We start from the raw sequence: 23248 nt of genomic DNA, 5'->3' as shown, positions 1-23248 counted from the left end.
TTTTTGAATCGTAAAAAAAACCCTCAACTAAGTTTTCAACATTATAAACCCTCAACTTATAAACCGTTAACATATGTCACCCTCCGTCACGGTTTTTTAGACGGAGGGTAATATATGTTAACGAAACTAAAGTTGAGGGTTTATTTCACAGGATTTTTAGTTGAGGGTTTTTTTTACGATTCATCTTTAGTTGAGGGGTTTAATTACTAAAAACCCTATATTTTTATAAAGATCTACAACTTCCAGAAAAAAGATTCTTAAAATATTTTAATCCTTACAAAAATGAAAAATCATTGGTGGTATTTTTTAAAATTCTTTTTTTGTTTTATTTAGTAATATTTCATGGATTTTTAAAAAGCGGTGGTGATAGTATACTACTATATTAGAAAGTTTGTATACTGAAAACAAATTATTTTCATGGCCGTCAATGCAAAAGAAAATTAAAGATAATACGCAATAAGTGACAAAATATGAAGATGGAAATATATAATGACAAAACAAAGTTGCATTCATATTAAGAGCAAAAAATAACAAATTCAATAATAATCTAACCTATACTAAAAGGTGAATATGAAGCCTTGTGAGACTATCCACGTCATCAATTAAAATCAGCCAATCAAAAGAGTTTACTCTGCCACGTCAGTCTGATATTACTCGACAAAATTTTCACGGTCAACTTAGTTTTGGGCTTCTAATTTTCTGTTGTCGTGGCCCATCATTAATACCCAATATACAGACAAAATTAATTAATCACAGCAGCCTAAGTCGACTCATGCATTCATCCGCCGTTTACAACCTTTTCAGATTCCCCTACTGTAACGATTCTAATTTAATTGACCCAAACTTTCCCTAGCCATATATTACTTCATCTTCATCTTCTGCTGTTTAGAGTATGCTCAAACCTCTTACTTCTCTCCATTGCTCACTATTTCTCCGAATCCTTGAAGCACCGCAATGATGGCCCTAAAACGCTCCAAATCGTCGATCTCTGACGGTTTACTTCTACAAAGTCGCCGCCGGTCAAGTTGATTCAGTTTTGAGAAGCCCATAATCCCGCTAAAGTAGGGATGCTAATTGGCCTTCAGCTTCCATCTCATTAGAGCAGATCTTAATCGGTTTCCGCTGTCGACTGATTTCTTAGAAAGTTTTAGCGCTCTCCGCCGTAAAATCTACAATCACCGAAGGTTTTTTTTTTCATTACCCAAATCTCTAAACTTTCAGTTTATCTTAATATTTGATGAACACTATGAATACTGAATAGAGAATGACAATTTATCTTAAGAGTGTTTTAGATCGACTTTTCTTAAAGTGTTGTGTTTTTGACCTTGCTAATGTTATTGCTACTAACCTTAACAGGAAAAGTGAAGTACTTTCAGTCTTGGGTTTAGTGGACTCGATAATAAGATAAACATCATTGCGTCAGTTTACATTCTGAGAGATCCAGGATGTAAGAGTGTTTGAACCATGTAAGGATGCTCATCAACGTGTTGGACACACTCTTTTGTTGAACCATGAGTGCGTCCTTTTCTTATTCCCTTCCTTGAACCACGTAAGCATGTTCTTAATTTTATATTTGATGGTGTGTTTTCAATCTTACTTTTCTAGCTTTCATGTGACATGTGTTTTTTCCCTTGCTGGAAGAGCATGACTGCTGCAATTTATGTGAGGATGTTTGTCATGGATATAGAAAGAAACGTTGGGGGTGCTACGAATTTAGATTTAATTGACCAAGTGAGGTGCTGATAAAAAAAGGTTTAATTTAGTAAACCAATCATTTTTTAAAATATATAGATGGTTCATATTTGTAATTCAGTACTGCTTAATATCTTCTGTAATTCCGATTTATTTAAACATCCCCTAGCTGGTCACTAAGCTAACGGTTGCCATCCTCACTTGATTGCTCCTGAGCAAGGTATTGAGTCTTCTATTGTATTCCTGGGAGGCCCTTCTGAGGTATATGTTACATTGTGCCGTCTCTAACTTGCATCTTTGATATTAAATGAATCAGCAACCTAACAAAAACATGCAGTAACCATCTTTCCTTTATTTTTTGGTGTTGTCTAATATTTTTAGTCTCATGCGATCCTCTTGAAGGATATGGACAAGTCTGTGATTGATATGTCGATATGTTCTCCCTTCCGTTAGTAATATATATATATCTATGTTTTGAAGGTTACTGTGTCAATGAAGAGCCCAAAGTCTATAAGCAATATGTATGGGAAGGAGAAGCTGATTCAAGCAGTATCTTCCATTTAAGAAGATACTGATCCTCAGCTAATCATTCTTAGAGGGACCTGTCTTACTTTGCATCTAAAGGATCATAATGCTTTGGTATTTCTTTTGTAGCTTGGTGAAAATATTTGTTTTTTTGTATTTTTTTGTAACTGCGTTGTTGTTGTTTTATCTAAATGAGGAGAAACAAATATTTGTACTGTCATGAAACCATGTATCCTAAATTTCCTCTTATTCTTATGTAGCCGGATGACAAAGGATTTGCAGACCCAGACTGAATTCAGAAGCTCTTGAAAACTATGCTCAGTTTGTTTCGTTCCCTATATACACATGGAAGGGAAAATGGATAACAAAAGAGGTATAAATCAACATGATGACATATATCTGAACTTAAACTGACATAAATTCCCAAGTTCTCTGACTACATATGGAGATGGTATATGTAGAGTTATATGTTACATACCAGAAAACAACTAAGATTCTTATTTGCATGTAGGGTTCTCTTATACAGGTTGATGATGCATGATTCAGCTGAGTAAAACGTGATGAGCAGGATGACAAAACTGAGGTATACTTGCTTCTGTTATCATGTTCAGAGAATTATCTTGATAAGCGTAAGAGAAATATCTTGATATCAACCAGGGAATATCTAGATGTGCAACGATAGTTAGCTTAGGTTTTATTGGTATGTAGATCGATGAGAACGTGGCAAGAGAGATTATTAACTACGCATCACATTACTATCTGAATATAATTTTCTTTAAGGACGTAACTGATTTTATACACTTTGATAGTGGTATGATTAAAGCTATTTTGAAAATAAATAACCAGCTGAAGCAAGTATCTTCACAGCTCGCATCTCCTAAATACATTGTGTGTTAATTTTTTGGCTTTTTCAGGTAGTTTTGATACCAAAGCATATCACTATTGTCATGGAATATGCTGTTGGAGGTGGACTATTTGACCGTATATGCAGCGCTGGAAGATTCGAAGAGGATGAAGTGAGCTAGGCATTTAGAGATGAGACTTTATATATGGTCTAGGTCTATCAATAATTTCAGAGCTGAGTTATATGTTGGCCATGTTCGTCAGGCAAACGCTGCGGCAGCAATGGCGATCAAAATACAACGGCAAAATGAAGAAATTTGGCCTAGGTAAAGTCGCAGCCATCACTTATTGTTCAGATGAACACAAAGTGTGAATCGTTACATAAAACAGCGGCACTCTCCGGAATGAATTTGTGTCGTCAGCGACCATTTCTCTCTCATCACTGTGATCTTTTTTTCATTAATTGTTCTGTTGTTTATGTGCTTTTCTAACCGGCAGTCGCTGCCGCGACCTTTGTCCGATGAACAGGGCCGTTGTCTAATGTAGTGTCATCGGAAAGAAATGGGAATATACTTCTTTTTTTTAAAACATGAAAAGGGAATATACATAGCACATTAAGAAGGAGATTACTTGAGATAGAAAAGTTATAAAAAAAAAAAGAAAAGAAACCGATCATCAATTCTAATTGCTGTGTAATGTGTTGTTAATATAAACTGCATTGTTTCGTCTAACTGTGCTGATTCTGTTTATGATTCTGTCATGTGTAAAATAACAACTTTTATATTTTTATCCTCGGGTTCCAATTACACGAAAGGGAATGGTTTGTCCACTAATAAAATAAAAAGAACATTTTAATTTAATTGAGCAGAGTTGAAGAAACATTTTCATTGCTTCACAATCCAAAAGAGTTACCACTTATCTCATATGTTCGAGTAGATGGGTAGGTGATCAAGAAAATAATCTTCACCCGGATTCATATTCTCCAGATTAATCAATACTATTAAATTAGGAACATGTCCTATTGATAATAGTTAAGTCCAACTTTAAATATAACTGTAATTAAAATCAATATTACATGTTTAAATATTAAAACTACCATAATCTACCTATTACGAAAATGGTTATCAAACTAACTCCCCTTTAATTCCTATATTCTCGGGACCATCTCTCTTATCAATACTAACTGATTAAAATCCACGGTTACGCATGTTTTATACATATGCGCATGCGTATAAAACTATATCACAAACTCATAATGCGCATAACAAACAATACTAACTAATTAAAATCCACGGTTACATGGAATAACAGTCGTGTACTAGACATGTTCATAATGACACAATCATAAAATCTGTCTATTACCTTTTAACCGTGTAGGTAAAAGTAAAACTATATTAAAGCACACACAAAAATATTAAAAAATAAATTAGATAACTAAACTATCTATTTTGATTCAGGTATTTTATTTCTAAGTTACTTAACTTATTTAAAAATAACTGAAATTATCAAAATACAACATGTTGTTAAGATTTATCAAGACTTATATATCATAAATTGTCTCAAAATCACTCTCCAATTAACCTATATAAAATATCCAAAATTTTAAAAGGTACGTCTACTGTATTCTAAAACAAGATTTAGAATTTACGGTTACGTAATATATCTGAGCGGGTGGAAGAATAGAAACCATAAGATTGAAATATATATATATATATATATATATATATATATATATATATATATATATATATATATATATATATATAATATAACCTTTTCAAATTAATACTCTTTAAATCAATATACACTAAAAATTTCTATAAAATAATATAATTTTATAGTCCCAAATTGAGTTTTTTTGTTTAATTAGTTTATCAATAAATTAATATCTATATAAATTAATAAAAATTATAGTTTTGGTGTAGTTCCAACATTATTAATTTATAGAGGTTTCACTATATGTATATATGTGTGTTCAGATGCTCACTCGATTTGGTGTAATGTTGAGGCGTGAAAAACTGGACAACAAAACCATAATTGTAATCTTTATAACACTTTTGAAAAATACGATAATTTTCAAATGAAATACGTCTACATAAAAAAATGTTTATTGCTGAAGTATACTATTTTTTACTTGATAAATTTCTCTATATATTACTATTTCAAGTGTTCAATAATATCTTAAAATTATCATCAAAATAAATTTTAAATCTAAAATAAATAACATAATCTTATAATAGGTTATTAATATTTCATATCAATTAATTTTATTTTTATATATTACCATTTTCTCTTTTTTTGAATGACATCATAACAATTTCATCAAAATCAAAAGAATCACAAAATTATTCAATTTTATTTTATTTACCGAAGACCATATTAACCCACATATATATATATATATATTTAATAGAATATATTAAAAAAAATTCAAAAACATTTGTTCGGTTTTCAGTGCAGATTGGGTTTTACATTTGTTTTCCGATATAACACTTTAAGAACCACTTGAGTATATGGGTCCAATCTAATAGAGTATGATACTTTGATTTTTGGGTTGATTTCGAGTGGGTTTTTTGGGTACGGATATTTTTGACGAATTATGTTAGGTAACTATTAAAAAAATATAATATGTTGCAAATTTTAGGAATAAAGTTTAAAAATAATTTCTCAAATGCATATGACACAAGTGTACAGTTATGCAACCATTGACATATTTAATATAATTACCAAAAATGATATTAAATTAATATTAATATTAAACACAAATATAAAAACTAAATTTCTCAAAATTAAAAAAATATACCCGCCCTTTCAAAGGACGGGTCAGAATCTAGTAAAATTGTTAAGGGATCACCAGGTTACATATAGGTAACTGCCAAGGGAGAAATATATAACTCAAAAGAACTACACCCACACGCAATGGAGATATAATTACATTAACATACAAAGCAGAATATGGAGTATAATATATTAACTAAATTAATTGTAACCAAGTGAAAGTTTGACCCAAAATTTTTTTTTTTTTTTTGACCCACAAAATTGATTGATCATCATTCAGAAAAACTTCTTAATATTCAAATACATGATCCAGTTTAAACAAAAGTACCAACAATTAAACTCTAATTACTATGAAGGCAATGTAAAAAAAAAATACGTTACATATATCTTTTCAAATAAATTTAGTGAGAACCGTATAATGACAAATGTAAATGTGAGAAATTCCTAGCTATTAATCATCCATAAAGACAGAGAAAATAATATATAATTTTCTAACTATTAATTCAATAGTAATTTACACAAAATATTTCTGGGTTAAAATTACACACAAATACTAAATCTATGCACTTACCAAAATACTAAATAACCTTCCGAATAAATCAAACAAGTAATAAAGGAGGATATAAGCCTTAGATAGAGTGTCCACATAGGCGAAAATAATCGACCAATGAGAAACTATATTGTTGCCATGTCACATCTTCTATTAGTTTTTACAAAATGATCATTTAACTTTTTACTTAAACAATTATAACCGAAAATATTTTTAAGTGAAATATTTTATTTATATAAATATAATTATATTTTTTTTATTTACATAATAGTTTGTAAAGAAATATTTAGTGTAAATAAATATCATAATTTTATAAAATACTAAAATAAATTGGGTTGGTTTTCAACTTTCACAAAATAGAGGAAATACATCGAAGACAAATTCAACTATATAATGAAAGTCCTTTATTTTAGAGAAAAAAATAGAGGAATACATTAGAAATGGTCTAAGGCATGGCCGACGTTAATGATCGACATTGAGATTTCAGCTTTTCTGATTCTTACTATTCTAATGTTTCAATATAATTTGAATATTCCATTTGCTTTATAATATAATGGTTTAAAAGTATTTTTTGTTTCACTATATAAATTGTTTTTATATTTTAATGTAACTTTATACTTATTGGATATTATGTGGCCAATTAAATTATGTAAATCACTGTATAATTGATTAAATTTATATATTAAATGATAGTTTTCTAAAGTAATAACTTTTAAATATTACAGATTTTAATTAAAACTGGAGGATATAAGCCTCAGATAGAGTGTCCACGTAGGCGAAAATAATCGGCCAATGAGAAACTATATTTTTATTTAAACAATTATAACCGAAAATATTTTTTTAGTGAAATATATTATTTATATAAATATAATTATATTTTTTTGTTTACATAAGAGTTTGTAAAGAAATATTAAGTGTAAATAATAACATAATTTTATAAAATACTAAAATAAATTGGGTTGGTTTTCAACTTTCACAAATAAAATTTATTATTTGTAAACTCAAAACAAAATATATCAAGAATATTCTTTTTTTATGAGAGAAAATAGAAAAATACATCAGAGACAAATCCATCTCTAGAGAAAAAATATAGGAATACATTGGAGATGGTCTGAGGCATGACCGACGTAAATGATCGACATTGAGATTTCAGCTTCTCTGATTCTTACTATTCTAATGTTTCAATATAATTTGAATATTCCCTTTGTTTTATAATATAATGGTTTAAAAGTATTGTTTGTTTCACTATATACATTTTTTTTATATTTCAATGTAACTTTATATTTATTGGATATTGTGTGGCCAATTAAATTATGTAAATTACTGTGTAATTAATTAAATTTATATATTAAATGACTGTTTTCTAAAGTAATAACTTTTAAATATTACAGTTTTTAATTAAAACTTATTACATTTTGAAACAGATAGAGTAATTTATAAACTAACTCTATATTGATATGAGGACAAAATTGTAAAGGTGTCTCACCTTAAATTTCTTTTATTATGTGCATTCCTAATTGGAAGAAAATAATGAAAAGCTTATATTAGAAATGATCGAACCGTAAACCAATTAAGGATGATGTAAGGAAGACATAAATATGTACTTTCAGTTATCACAAAATATAAAATTAATTGACAACAACTTAATTATCTCTAGCGTAAGACAACAGAGAAGAGTTCTCATACCATCTAATATTATAATATTTCACTATATTAGTGGTTAAATCAGTTTTTGTTCAAAAAAAAAAGTGGTTAAATCAGTTTTCTCTAGCACAAATACTCACTCCATTCTTAGACTGTAAGCTTTTTTATCTGATGATATAAGTAGTTTGATCCCAAAAAAAAAAGAAACGGTCGAACCGTACATTGTAATTGGAGAAAGAAACCAAACAAAAACAACAAAAGACTTTTAAGGTATATGAAACAAAAATTAGAAATATCAAATCTTTGCAATTAAAGAATAAGGCAATAAAATTGTAAAAATATCAAATAAAATAAAAAAATATACACAGAAAGAAAGATTTAGTAAAATAATATCATAATATAATTTCCAGAATTGATAGTGCTCAGTTACACTAAAACGTCTAAATTTACAACATACAAAATTTTATTTACATCTTTAGACCTAATATCTAATTAAAATGATTCTAAAAAAGTGCCAGCATGAAGAGTTAGAAAATATACGATAAAATATAATACATAACGTTAAAAATACATTATCATTGATCACTAAAAAATTATGTTAGTAGTAATAAAAATAAAATGACAACACATTTATTAAAACCATAGAACGGCACGCAACAAGGTGTTATTAAATATACAAACTACAAATTAAATATGCTCAACGCAAACACACATAAAAATGAGACATCATATTTGAATATATTTAAATAAATAATTTTAAATATATTATTATTGACAATTTTAAAATTACTTAAAAAGAAACTAAATTATTAAAAAATTAATATATAAATAAAACTAAAGCAAATATTTTGTAACGTCAAAATAATAAATGAATAAAAAATATATTATGTTAATAAAATAGATTTTAGATTTTAAAGACTTCTAATTCATGTAATATTACAAAATTCAAAATTTGTTTATTACAATTAATATTTTACCATTAGATATATTAAAATAATATTCTAGATCGACATTCAATTGTCAGTTTTCAACTATTATACGTAAAATAATATTATTAAGTACGCTTTTTTGAAAAAAAGGTTTTATATTTTAAGTAGGTTATTGGAGTACTTTTTTTTTCGTGAATTTATTCGAGATGAGATTCCGATCTTTTAAACTAAGATACTTTATGTTCTATACATAATTATATTTTTTTACATAACTCTAAAATCTCGGACTTGATTCTTCATATTTTATTAGTTAATTGTGTTACATATAATAGAAATACTTGCTTCAAACTAAAAATATAAAAAAAAATTAAAATTAGTTATATATAATTTAATATACAAAAATTCACATACAAATAAAAATGATAAATATAACAAATTTAAATATATTTTCCGCGCGTAGCGCGGAGAAAAGATCTAGTTAGGATAAAAATGACATTCGTGCCGGTCCTACGTAAAAGACGCAAAGATTACTGATTGCTTGTGTAAACGCGATTTATTTAATTCTTGATTAATTATATCTTGAAATGAGATAATACAACATCTAACCTATTTTCCGATACGATGGAGAATATAATCATTTTTTAATTTACATGTAATTAAGTTCCCGAGAAAACCGGCGATGTTGGTACCTAAAATTCTGGGAAATGTTGTAAGTATGCTGTTGGAGTGACTCGGTGTCTCTGCAAGATTGGCATCCAACCATTTACTCTCTCGGTTTCATACATGTTTTTTTAAAAAAAAATTTAATTTTTTTTTTTTCACTTAACTTGTATTGATATTATTAAAAAACAAAAGAGCACGTACAAGTCCGAACTATACCCAAAATCAAACAACTAAACATAGCCCACAAACGGGCAAACTTTTGAAACACATAAACGAAGCCCAAAGAGGCCCAACGCAACCCATCAGTGACAAGCCACGTATACACAACGTGTACAACGAAAGATGAAGCAAAGGACACGCGTCGAAGACCGCTCCTTGCATCCACCGACCAAAGCTTTACGCCGGAGAAAACCTCCTTGGCGCCACAGTAACCTCCGGAGAACTGCCGGGAACAGTATTACTCACAACAAACCAACCATCTCAAGTTTCAATCATCGGAGAGCATCGATCAACATTTCAAGATCTCATCCGAGAATTCCCAAATCACACCACCACGCTTTCTTTGTCAGAGCTCCGCCCATCGGAGATCATCAACACGACCCATCAGAAACAAAAGCCGGCGACCACTGTCGGAAAACAGCACGGCCCCAGAGTCCAAGCCAGTCATCCACCTAGCAGTAGGTGCGATACTAGAACTGTAAACCAGACATGCAGATCAGTAGATCCAAACATGCCGGTGAGAAACCAAAAAACGAAAACCGAAATCCCAGCGCCGGAAAAAGAGAACCGGCGAAAGGAGGGAAGCAGTGAACCGTCGACAAAAAGAGAAATATGGTAACCGGCGGCAATAGCCACCGGCCACCGAAGCGACCGTCGATTTCGAAACCTTTTCCTAGTGAGAAGTTAGAGCTTCCCGTTCCTACTCCTTAGATGGGCTATGTGATGAGCAGTTTTCGTAATAAAAAAAGTAATAACTGGATCCAAAATTTTCAAAATGGATCACTAACACGTTTAGGTATGCATCACAGTTTGTCAAACCTATAATTAATTGCGTCAAACAAAATAATTTCGATCTTATATCTAGTCAACATTACACAAAATCTCCAAAAAGCAAAAAAAAAAAACAGAAATCTATTTACCTGCTTTAAAAAAAAAAAAAAATCATACTATACTTTTCAATGTATATATAATAATGACAAATTTTAAATTTAAAAAATATTAATTATATTTACTGAATTTTGATTGATTAAAAATCATATGAAATAGTTACACATAGAAAATAATCAATTTATTGTCAAAATTTTACGTGTTTTCTGAATGAATACGAAAATTCTAGAATATACATTATTTTGAAACTGAAGGAGTATGTTACTTCCTATTTATTATTCACCTTTTTAACTTGGCATTCTGCACTCCCTACTTATTGTTTTTTCTTTGTAGTTATACAATCAGTATCAGTTATCCACAATGACATCACTCGCCGATTACCGAAAATTGTAGTATTTGCCAATACAGAGTTTTTTTCTCCCGCGCAAAGGAACATATGATTCGAGTGGTAGACATAAACGTCAGAAATCGACTTCTCTCTATCCAACAAATGGGAGATGATAAATTGGAAGTTGGGTTATGTACATGGTTTGGAGTAAGAACATGAGTCATGTCTCATGTTTGATGTTCGAAATGAGTGTTTTCTGATTTTTTATAAGTTTCAAACAATATTAGAATTAGAAGCACTTGAAAGTATTTGACTGAATAAATTTTACATTCATTCCAAAAAAGAAAAGATAAGAACGTGTAGTATCATCCCGACCTCTCGATGTTTCCTCAGAAGGAACCAGCAAACTAAATGGACGACAGCACCACGAGGGACATTTGCATGGCAGTTAAGTTAGAACTGGAGAGACAGGATAGTCTTCTAATTGTCCGTCAAAACTCTTCTAATGGACCGTCATCAAGAAGTGTGAACAGGTCGAGATGATTGTATCCATGGACGTTGATCGGGTTATAGATTATAGGGAACTCTGGAGAAGTACATTGATCCTAAAGTATATGCTACACTTGTGAATTATGACCACACATACTGAATATGAACGGAAACAAAGTGTTGGCCACGATGAACACCGAAGACGAGATGGACTTCACGAGTATACACAACTTGTTAGTTAGCTAAAACATGGATGAAATTGTTAGAGCTAAAGATGGCTATTAAGCTATTAACATATCAATAACTCTTATTATGTGGACAAGGAGCCCGGTAGAGTCGAGCAAACCAATCCGGAAGTATTATTGATTTGAATTTCTAAAAAAACGTATGATTTTTTTTTTCTTCCCAAAAATAAGTCGGAATGAGTTGGTCGTAAAACATGTTTTGGCATCAGCCAATGTGTACAAAACCACTGAAAAGCAAAGGGTTAACAATTGCATATTATCTCAAAAACCAGTATATAACAACAACTCTTGTAGTAAATACCCATCATCAATGTTTGGGTTCATCCTCAAGACTCCTCGTTCTCTTACTCTTCCTCTGCCTGGAATAAATCAACAAGATTACAAACAAAATAAAACACACTCAACTACTTGATTCGACTTTGTAAAAGCACATCGTATGTTACAAACATGACTGGAATGATCACTTTTCCTTGATAACCACACTTACTACAAATTGAAAAAAAAAAAAGAAGATTCAAACTTTTCACACTTCTAATCAAAACCTGTAAACTATGAGAGGTGAAGTAAGGTACTACTGATAGACTACTATAAATTAGGGTATAGATCTCCGTCCCCGACGGAGTAATGAACAAAAGTTTAAAGCACTACTCTATACGCCATTTTGGAGTAAAATATGGACTGGGGATGGAGATGTCCGGCTTTGAGAAAGTCTATTTGTTTCGATTATCGATTCTTATCAGCTACCTGAATCATTAATTTTTTTAAACTACTATGATAACATTATCACCATTTTCAACTTCCAATGTTTATCCTAAATGCAAAGAAATAAATGATCCAATATAAACTATGTTACTGAGATTCCAACAAATAAGGCAAAGGCGAATAGAAACTTTCGATTCACCTGAGATACATAAGAAGACGAAGAAGAAGTCTCTGTACTGATGGGAGCTACCAAAGCGGCGGAAGCTGAAGACGACGATGATGCATCGAAGACACGAGAACAATCAGTGTACGCAGATCCAATACCGAGTCCAGCACCAAACGCAATCGACGCCCATCTTGTCACGGGACTCCCTATGCCAAACACAAGAGAATTGATTTTATCATGATGATGATGATGATGATGAATCATAGATAGATCTGAACTGAATCGAAAAGTGGGAAAAGAAAAGAAAAACCGAACTGAAGAAGAGAAGACCGGCGAACGCGCCGCCGAGGGAGGAGTAGACTACGCGACGAGCGGTGAGATCGAGACACGCGTCCCATTTAGAGTTGACATCATCACTCTTCTTCTTCTCCATTTTCGCAGCTCGATTCTAGTTTTGATTTCTCGGAAAGTTCTCCTCCTTCACTTTATCGATGTCAAGGTTTTGTGGGCCGGAGTATGGGCCGATTCTTTTATTAAGTACTGGGCCGCATAGATTTAACATTTTATTTTGGTGAGTCGATTTTTATATTTTTGACTTTTGATACAAGTGAATTTCAAATAACAAAAGTGGAATTTGTTGAACAACAACGAATACAAGCTGGAACTAAATTTATATTAAAAATTAATGATAATTTAAATTATCCAATAATTATATGTTTAGTATATTGATCTAAATATGTAATTTCAATTATCTTTAAGGAAAACAAGTTTTGCAAAAATATTTTACTGGATGTGAATTGAATTAGGCACAATTTGTTTTTGTATCTAGACGTTACATTTGGATGATAATGTTCAGATATTGTTTGATATTGTTTGTTTGGACACTATTACATCAAACATCTGGATACAACATCTATATGCAAAATCTATGATATATATGAATATCTAGATCTCTGAAATGCAAAAATGTAGAGTTTGGATGCTACATTTGCATATCAAAATTCAAAAACCCTAAATATTTTTAATATAATATAAAAATTATTTTAACTAGTTGTTATAATTATTATGTAATATATTCAATCGGAAATCACGTTTTTTGTCGGAAAAAAATCATTTTCCGTTAAAACCAAAATTTTTGTTTCTTGACTAAACTAAACCCTAAATCGTGTTTTCCGCCGAAACGGTTAAATTGATTTTAAGTGGAAAAATCAATAAATACCGAGTGATCTTTATTGGTTCAACGTTCAGTATACTTGGAATAGTAGTCGTGTTTTTCTTTGAATAGTAGTCGACTAGATGCGATCTTTTTATTTTGGGTGTGTGAATACGGCCAACCCTAATATTTGAAAATTTCATGTGACATTAATATGAATTTACTTGTAATCGATTGGTATTTATTTTACTTCAAATACATATACTAATTTTGGGATGAACAAACCCTTTCTAATACATATAGGACAAGCCCACCATGTTACTAAAAAACATTCAATCCGAAGTTAGAGAGACGAAGACTTAGTTTAGTGGTCCATGCACAGCTCAATTGTTCACAAGAGGAATCGGATCCGGAGCTTTAACGAGTTCACCGCCTTCGCCTTTGACCCCATATCTTCAACCCTTGTGCTAGCTTACCACACGCGGGCTTGGCAGATACGTGTTTCTTCCGACAAGAACCAAAGTTGGACAGAACTTTCTCCAAGTGGAGTAATGTTTTTGTTCGGTAGCACCCAAGTGGAGTAATAATTAAATTTTCAAATCAGTTCATCATTTTGATTGGTTATCTGCAGTCGCGAAATCAAATATTCCTTTTGGCTCTTCCAGCTGTTCTTTCAAGGAGAAAAAGACTTGTTGTTGGCATTATACACAATGTCTTTAAAGGGTGAGACTTTCCTTTTCACTTTTTGTTGAGAAATATATATAACCATTAACAAAAAAAAAACACAAATCAAATGTGTAAATAACACAAACAAAAACACAAATCAAAGTATAAGCAAATTATAACTTACAAGTTAGAACCACAAATATAAATAAAAAAAAATCAAATAATAAGGACGTTATAACTTGCAAGTTAGAACCACAACTATGACATGAATGTCAACAAAACTTGTTTTGTGAATTCTTATTGGTCCACCCGACGATACACATACAACTTGGAGATGAACAAGAACGCAATGAAAGCAATGGCCGTGAAGGCAGCCAGCAACAAGTAAAAGTAATCAACATGGGCTCGGTTCAGGTTAGTGTTGAACCAGTTTTCTCCACCGTTTCTTCCGGTAGCCCAATCAATCACAGTGATGAGCAAACCGCTTAGGAAGCTCGAAAGACCCATTGCACTCAAAGAAAGCGAGAGACCAATGCTCCTTAGCTCGGTTGGGACTTGGTCATAGAAGAACTCTTGTGTTCCCACCAAAGAAAACACATCGATCATCCCAAGCAACAAATACTGAGGAGCAAACCACCATATGGACATTGGAACCGTCACGTCCGGCTTGTCCACGAGCCCATGTTCTCTAGCGATATTCAGCCGTTTAGTTTCCACCAATGCAGCGAGCACCATGTTGAAGCTCGAAAGCACCATTCCAACTCCTATTCTCTGGAGCATTGTGATCCCAAAAGGCTTTTTGGTAATCATTCTAGCTAACGGTAGAAACACATGCTCGTAGAACGGGACAGAGATGAGAATCGATACACCGATGAATGATAACAAAGAAGCCGCAGGGATTTCCAAACCCGGTAAGATTCTTCTGTCCACCGTTACGCCTTGCTTAGTGAAGAAAGTCATGAATTGAGCATATGGAATCGTGCTCACCACCGATGTGATCCATATCGGAATAAGCCTCACCAAAGCCTTCGCGTCTTCCACATCCCTACCGCTACATGGCTCTGCACCGTCTTCCCTTGCAATCATCGCTTTAGCTAGGAACCTTTTCACACAAGATAAAGAAACTCACACTCAAATTACACCAAACAGTACAAAACCAAAAATTCAAATGATTACAAATTTTAGATATGTATGTTTATGTGTTTTACACATATTAAAAATATATTAAAATTTCATAATAAATATTTTCTCCTTTTCATTAACAGTGTCTCAAGACACTTTTCACACATAATAAAAATGACAATTTATTTAGTAGATCAATGCATTTTACTAATTTTTGTGCATTGAAATTCTAAAACTACAATTTTTGCGTAATTAAAATGATATTTTTATGAAACTGAAAGAGTATATTATTTTCTGTGATTATCAATTTTCTAGACAAATATAATTGATTTTTGGGAGTTTCTAATTGATTCTTATTAATTAATAAAATATATATATTTTTGAAACAATTTTTATATTTACAAGAAAAAAAATTTAACTATACGAAACAGAAACAAAATGCAACTTACTCGAGCCGACCGCTATGTTTTTCAGACGGACCATCCTCCAACAGACCTTGTCCTAAACCGGACCCTGCTAAACTCAGCTTCCGGTTCTTAAACGCCACAAAGAAAACTCTACCGATTCTTGCAAAAGCGTTACTGCTCTCCTCGCGGTTTCCCTTAGGGTATCTGTAAGATTTTCTCCCGAGCAAGAACATAACAAGAGCCATAACCATGAACAAGCAAGGGATCCCAAACCCGTACGCCCAGCTAACATTATCTTGCACGTACGCAACCACTATGATCGATAAACTTATCCCAGCAGATAAACTCAAGAACCACCAGTTGAAAAACGATCCTCTCGAGATTACTTCCTTTGGATCTCCCGAGTCAAACTGGTCCGCACCAAACGCTTGAACACACGGCTTGTGTCCTCCCTGTCCTATCGCGACAAGGTAAAGAGAGCAGAAGAAAAGTATGTTCACCGAGACAGAGGGCTTAGCAGAAACATTGACGCGCTGCTCTGATTCTCCCGTAAGGATCAAGGAAGCTGATAATGTCAATAGTCCTAGTCCCTGTGATAAAATTTCAATTTCGGTTTAATTCGTACCGTCACCAAACCGGTTTACTATTTTTTATAATTTCTTTTTTGTACTAACCAGTATGTAGATGAGGGAAGCTGCAAGAATTGTACGGTAACGACCAAGATAAGCGTCTGCTACAAAAGCTCCTAAAATAGGAAGCATGGAGGCGGTTCCCGACCACGTGTTCACGTTCACGGCGGCGGCCGCCGTCGATTGGCCGAGAGGTCCGGTTAGGTAATTTATCAAGTTGCAAGCTATTCCAAAGTAAGCGAACCTCTCTGCAACTTCAACACCTGAAAAGCAAGATTCATTTAGTATTTTATGAGCTACGTTGAGAAAACAGAGACAAACCGGAGTTAGATTCTTCACCTATGATGAACCAGGCGGATCTCCATCCGCCGGTGGATGATTTTGCGGCGGGACTTCCACGGTGGTCGACGGAATCGCTGACGTAATCTTCAAGAAGTGAAGCTTCTTCTTCGGGTTTCTTCATTGTTCTTGCCGATTGTGAGATTTAGGAGATCTGAAACTTTGAGAAAACGTGGAGGGTTACTTGACCTTTAAAGATAAATCTTGTTCATCACTAATGAACACGATGTAATTAATATATGATATTTTCTTCGTCAATTTATTAGATAGGAATGTGATAAAGGAATGTACGTGTACGTTCATACCATTCTAAAGTGACACCCAATTACTATTTAACTAGGTAATAATCCGCGCCTTGCGCGGAATGTAATTATTAGTTTTGTTATTTTTAATAAAGACATATTAAATATGTTTAATCTGGATATCGGTTCGGTTTTAAGTTATTTTTTTGGTTTTTAATCTCCTAAAATATAACTATTATTTTAAATTAATATTTATTTTAGTTTGTTCTGTTAGAATGTTTGATTTTTTAGTCTTTTTGGTAAAAACCAAAAATTACTATTATTTGTTTATTTTCATGTTATAAATTTTAGATAATCTTCATGTCGAACCAATGGTTTCATATCATAGTTTGTAAGCGGATAATAGTTCAAGAAAAAGAAAAGAAAATTATTAAAACAACTCATTTCACTACAATTTGGTCGGTAGTGAAAGAAGCATTAAGAAAAAAATATTTTAACTTCTAAAAAAAAATAGATACTTTAGTGGTGGTAAATACTTATAAAGTGCTCACATCAAGGTGCACATGTATATGTATGTAAAAGTATATAAGAATAAATGACAAATATATAAAGATATTGTTAATTAATATTAAATGACATTTTTGTTCTAAATAATACATGAAAGATAAAATTAAAATTAATTAAAAATTAAAAAGGCCTTGACTTTACTGAAATTTTTTCATATAAAGAAAAATCAATTGTATCCGTAAATAGAGGTGGACACAGATCGAATATCTTGGTATTTAGAGGCATTCAAGTCGATTCAATCTTTAGCCACCTGGATAGTCGGTGACTCTGATAACCGAAATGATTTAGAATTTTAAAGAATATCCTATTTGATCTGTAAATAAAATAAAATTTATAAAATAATTGAAAAATTTAATAATAACATTTTATTACAAAATAAAATATTATTTAACTTTTTTAACTTTAATACCTATTATAATAAATTTAATTCATAAAATATTGTAAACTTATATAAACTATAATATATATAACATATATATAATTCTGTACATATATGTATATATATGCATATAACATATCAAATTTGATATCCGTTCCTAAAAATATTGGAATTTGTGATTTTTTTTAATTGTATTTTAGTAACTGATTTGCTTCGTAGAGTTACGGATATCCATATTTTTTTGTTCAAATCAAAACGGATAACAAATCGAATCAAAATTTAGAAATGTTTTTCCCTGACTTTATCCATAAACAATAAAAATAATATATATAGTTTAGATTTTGATTCATTATTTGTTTTGATTCGAAACGAAAAATCCAAAGTTTTATTGAAACTATGCATATGAGTTTTATATTAAAAATATAAAGTATATAGTGTGAACACATTTATGAATATAATGTAAACGCGTTAGCATATTTATTATCAAATCATTGTGAGACTTCCACGTGTCTATTATAGTGTGAATGCATTTATTACAATGCTTCTCCTTTAATATATAAGGGATTTATTTTGCATGTATTTTTTTCTAATTGAAGAGTGTTACACGAGCCATGTACTTTTAGCTGTATTAGTATATTTTTGTTTTGTTTTTAGTCAGCAGATATTTTCTTGTCGCATTTTATTCAATCGAAAGTCAACTCAACTATGATGGTGGTTTAACTGGCGCACGACTTATTATTAAGAATCTAAAATCAAGAACCACAACATCTATGTTTAAAAAAAAAAAAATTGTATAACAACTGCTACTAATTGTTGTTGTTCTGATTCATTACGAATATATTACAAATAATGTTTTACATTTTCAGAGTATTTCTTAATTAAGGATTTAATTTAATTTATCATCTGAAATTTATTTTGACTGTAATGTGATAATTCTTTTATTTTTGATAAATGTAATGTGAGAATCCTTTTTCATTTACTTATTTGTTTTCCTGAAATTCTTTCCAAGTTGCTTAAACTTTGAACGATGGTTGCATGTTCTTATCCTCTGTTTAGCTGTCACTTTATTTGTTCTTTTTGGTTACAAGGTTAGATATTTTCGACGTGCATCAAAATCCACGTCCAGACAAAAAAATATCTATGTCGAATTGGTTAGATTTTGGGCTTTATTGTTGCTTCTACTAGTTTTCCTTTTGGATTTTTTTTGTGTGTGTCAAGATCAGCCAAGTTGTCTCGATGACAGATTAATTTTCATATTTGAATCTTCTTGTTTAAAATGCTCATTTGATTGTTATTCGTTTTCAAAGATACAACCTTATCGGCCGTGTTATTGCGCCAAACACGGAGTTGGATTTTGACTGTTACTTTGTCTTTCATGTGTTGTGTAAAGTTTTATCCCTTTTTGGCTGAAATATATTGTGTAAAGTCGTAATTTTTGTAAGATATAATATAACAGACAATATTCCACACTTATCAATGTATCTTGTAACGATTTTCGATTTTTAATGTGATAGTCATCAAGAGAACAAATAAAAAGATAGATATGAATACTGCTAGCTGATTCGTATTCCGTGATCACGTTTATTTGTTTTTATTGTAGATTTGTTTCTTGATGACTTTTCTAATGATTCTAGCTTTAATTTTTTTGTTAGCTTAGTGTAGTCAAATGTTATTGATGAAGTTCATGTTTACGTTAACATCTCACGTTCTCAACTACGCTCTCAAAGTCTCAAGACTTTTGTGAGATTTTAAACATTAAGACTTGTGGGACGAAGTGTTGAAACAGTAGTGATTGATAAAATAAATCATGGAACATGGTGGAAATTTATGATATCCAGTCGTGCATATGAGATTCTTTCATGGTAAATTAGGGCACATGTACATAACCAAAAAAAATAAAGTGTATGTCCACAACAACAATTAGGTTAGAGCAGGGCCGTGCCTGATAATTATTGGGCCGTGCCTGATAATTATTGGCCCACAAGCCAATTTTTTTTTTTGGCCCACTAAATTTTAAAATTGACGAAAATGCTAAAATATGCATCAGTACAGGTTCGAACCCGGGTATGAACGTAAATTATTGGCCTCTTTTACCAGTACAGCTATATTAGATTTCTGAAACTTTTGGCCCCAACAAATATATTATCTCACCGGCCCTAAAGCACATGCTTCATTGGCCTTTACTCAGGCCTGGCCCTGGGTTAGAGTATTATGTATATTTTATGTAATACTAGGGGTATTCCGGCGCTACGCGCCGGATTCGAATTCAAAATTAATTTTTTTATCCATTTGATAGTGGTTAGTAATAGTAGTAATATAAGAATAATCTGCATTAGAGAATATATATATATATATATAATAGTATTATTTGCATCATATTTCGAAACTTACAAAATATAGAAGTTAAGAAAAATGGAAAATGGAACTTTAACTAAAAAAATACAATAGTTAATATATATATATTTATTGTTTATTAATGTATAAAAATATATTAAGTTATCGGTTTATCGGTTTAGTTTGTTCAAAACCAGACCAAACCAAACCATTTGGATTGAGTACAACATCAGACAATTGACAATTGGGTTATGTAAAGAACACGGTTTGGTTCGGTTCAGTTTAACTATAAGAAAATAGGAACCTGTGAGGTCGTATCGTTATTATTAGATCTCATAGCTGACTCAGTTGCAATGTTCATATGCTGTTTTTGTGCCATTTTTTGTTTCAGAGTCTGTCCAGACAAGTGTACAAAGTGCCCAATATGTGGTGTAGCAATTGAGGAACAACTACTTGTATACTATGTACGACTGTGTCTAATTTTGCCCCACATGTTAAGACAGTAGAATTTGAGTTTGATGCTCCAAAGTCCAAACAATCACTCCTTTTGCACTATATACCGTGTTCCTAAACTTTTTATGTGCGTTCTGCTAAATCTTTTTATTTGTCGGAATCAGAGTATTTAAGCACAAAAATTAGGTGTATTGTAAACATATGGCTTTTTGTAGAAACTCGTCTATACATTTGTAACAACAAACATCATACAAAGTTTGTAACATATGTGTCTCCCTTTTTGTATTCTAGTTTGGGTAGATGACTTAAATAGAATACAGTCTCATACATGCATCTAATGTGTTCTAAGCCAGTCTCAAGAACAAAAGAAACTACAGACATGCTACATGTAACTTTATAAAAGCATAGCTTTCCATAATTCATAGATAACGTAGAGCTTATAAGGTTGCTCCTCGTGTACTACCTCTTCCACATTAGGCTGGTAGAGTCTGAATTCTGAAGTTTTGATTTTGTGAATCTTCTCTATCATTGCGGGGATATCATCTCTTGCATGCCTCGTTGACGGAGTAATTCCGGAAACTGCATTTATTCAGGATCCACCTGAAATAACTATAAAGAAATCAAAACCATGAAGAAGCAGTTTGTTTCTATACATGATCTCTTGAAACTAAACTGATGAAATTTCCTAGGCAAACCGCAAAATGAAGTATAAATATAGTTATCACAAAAGACTTGAGAAATAAGTGTCGCTTTGGCGCTGACCTTGATCATAAGCAGTAAAAGCAGGGGATCCAACAACTCCATTTGGTACCCATCTGAAGATAAAAAGAACAAATGAGATAGAGAGGTAACAAAATAAGACATCAAAGAAATAGATTGTCAAACTCACCCCATTCAAGAATCTAAAACACCATGCTGCAAGAAAACAACTTTCCTAGCATCCCTTGATATCCTTTCCAAGAGAAGACCATATCCATCAGATGTAAACAACACAAATAGCTTCATATGGGATTAAGTTAATGAACTGGAAAAAATAGTATTTAGAATCTCTATTCGTATAGATGTAACGTCACGAATAGATTATTATCCTCGATCTGGTCGAAGTTTTGCTGTTCACAGTTGGAAGATTAGAGATTTATAGTTGTAGCTTCAGTTGATTACTTTGGGAGATGCGATGAGCTCAATTGAATGTTGCAGAGTGGGTGAAGTGGGTTAATTACATAGAAGATCAGAGTAAAGAATGAATCAATGAAAGGTCGTGAGTCTCGTGACGTTACGGAGAGGTGAACGACGTTTAAGTTTTCTGGAACTTTCGATAATCTTTGAAGGTCCAAGGGGAGACGACGAAACAACCTAATTTTAACTGGGCTTTAAATGTTTTCTAGAAGCCCATACGCAAGTCTAAAGCAAAAAAAATCCATACTCAAGTCAAAAGTCGAAGAAACATAAATTGTGTCGGATGCTTTTCTAACGTGTGATCTAACGACATACGTGCCATGATTTGCCCCTCCCTCTCTGATGACGTGGACGCAGGAGGAGAGAGGCAAGTCAACTTTATTGTATAAGATTACTTGTTTTACCATTTAAACAATCTCAACCATTGATTTTCATTTTTGTTTTGTTTTTTTTTTCATTTTCTTTTTTTCTTTGTCCTTTTTATTCTTTTTCCCCTCCAAATTTTATTGATGTATATCTTTTGAAGCAAATATAATTCAACCAAATAATTATGTTACTAAAAATATGCATATTTTTTTACATATAACATAACTTAAAATTTTTAAAACAGATTTTTAAACAATATCGAACAAAAATTATACTATACTATTTATTAAAATAAAATAGTACATTTAATTAAACATATTTAAAACAATTTGTTACTAATATTTATAGTAGTATATTATTCTATTTATGTGAATAGTATAATTTTTTGGAGCTTCCTCCTCCTCTTCTACCTCCTTCCTTCTCCGGTTCTCCCTCCTCCTCTTCTTCTTCCTCTCTCCTGCCCTTGCTCTTACTTTTCATCCCTCCTTCTCCCTCCACCTCCTCCTCCTCTTCCTCTCTTCTTCTTCCCTTGCTGCTGCTGCTCCTCCTCCTCTTCAAATGCATGCTAGTTTTGAATATTTTTCTGTATTTTTCTATACTATTTATTTAATATACATAGTACTGTATAATATGTTTATTATGTTAGATGTACGTGACACACGCTCTTAAAGAGTATAAAGTCATAAATGTGCCAAATTGTCCCATCAAATAGTGATTACTGTAATATTGCTATATTCTTTATTTTATATTCTCT

General features: G+C 31.7%; 2 protein-coding genes and 1 long non-coding RNA gene across 16 annotated transcripts; 1 reads left to right on the top strand and 2 right to left on the bottom strand.

Moving 5' to 3' along the window:
* The first annotated feature begins 629 nt into the window (after positions 1-629).
* On the top strand, positions 630-3684 carry LOC117127392. Of its 14 annotated transcripts, none has more exons than XR_004450373.1 (8): positions 674-1184; positions 1357-1549; positions 1606-1752; positions 1862-1953; positions 2173-2331; positions 2478-2590; positions 2729-2800; positions 3132-3684. It is a non-coding gene; the product is annotated as an uncharacterized LOC117127392 (long non-coding RNA). The 14 variants fall into 14 exon arrangements; XR_004450377.1 differs by having other exon boundaries at positions 676-1184; positions 1357-1515; XR_004450379.1 differs by having other exon boundaries at positions 679-1184; positions 1357-1515; positions 1642-1752.
* An 8195-nt stretch (positions 3685-11879) lies between these two features.
* On the bottom strand, positions 11880-13170 carry LOC103835697. The gene is made up of 3 exons (XM_009111886.3): positions 12977-13170; positions 12695-12867; positions 11880-12152 (listed from the first exon to the last, which is right to left on the bottom strand). The coding sequence occupies exons 1-3, from the start codon at positions 13092-13094 to the stop codon at positions 12138-12140; spliced, it is 306 nt and encodes a 101-aa protein (XP_009110134.1). The 5' UTR covers positions 13095-13170; the 3' UTR covers positions 11880-12137.
* Positions 13171-14595: 1425 nt separating this feature from the next.
* Positions 14596-17101, bottom strand: LOC103835695 (protein NRT1/ PTR FAMILY 5.15). Its single transcript, XM_009111885.3, has 4 exons — positions 16978-17101; positions 16684-16901; positions 16052-16599; positions 14596-15582 (listed from the first exon to the last, which is right to left on the bottom strand). Exons 1-4 carry the CDS (start codon positions 17099-17101, stop codon positions 14778-14780), a joined length of 1695 nt encoding a protein of 564 aa, XP_009110133.1. The 3' UTR covers positions 14596-14777.
* Positions 17102-23248: the final 6147 nt, after the last annotated feature.

The sequence above is a fragment of the Brassica rapa genome, chromosome A08, assembly GCF_000309985.2.
Source record: "Brassica rapa cultivar Chiifu-401-42 chromosome A08, CAAS_Brap_v3.01, whole genome shotgun sequence".
Taxonomy (NCBI): Eukaryota; Viridiplantae; Streptophyta; class Magnoliopsida; order Brassicales; family Brassicaceae; genus Brassica; species Brassica rapa.
This window is presented reverse-complemented; position numbering and strand designations above follow the sequence as displayed.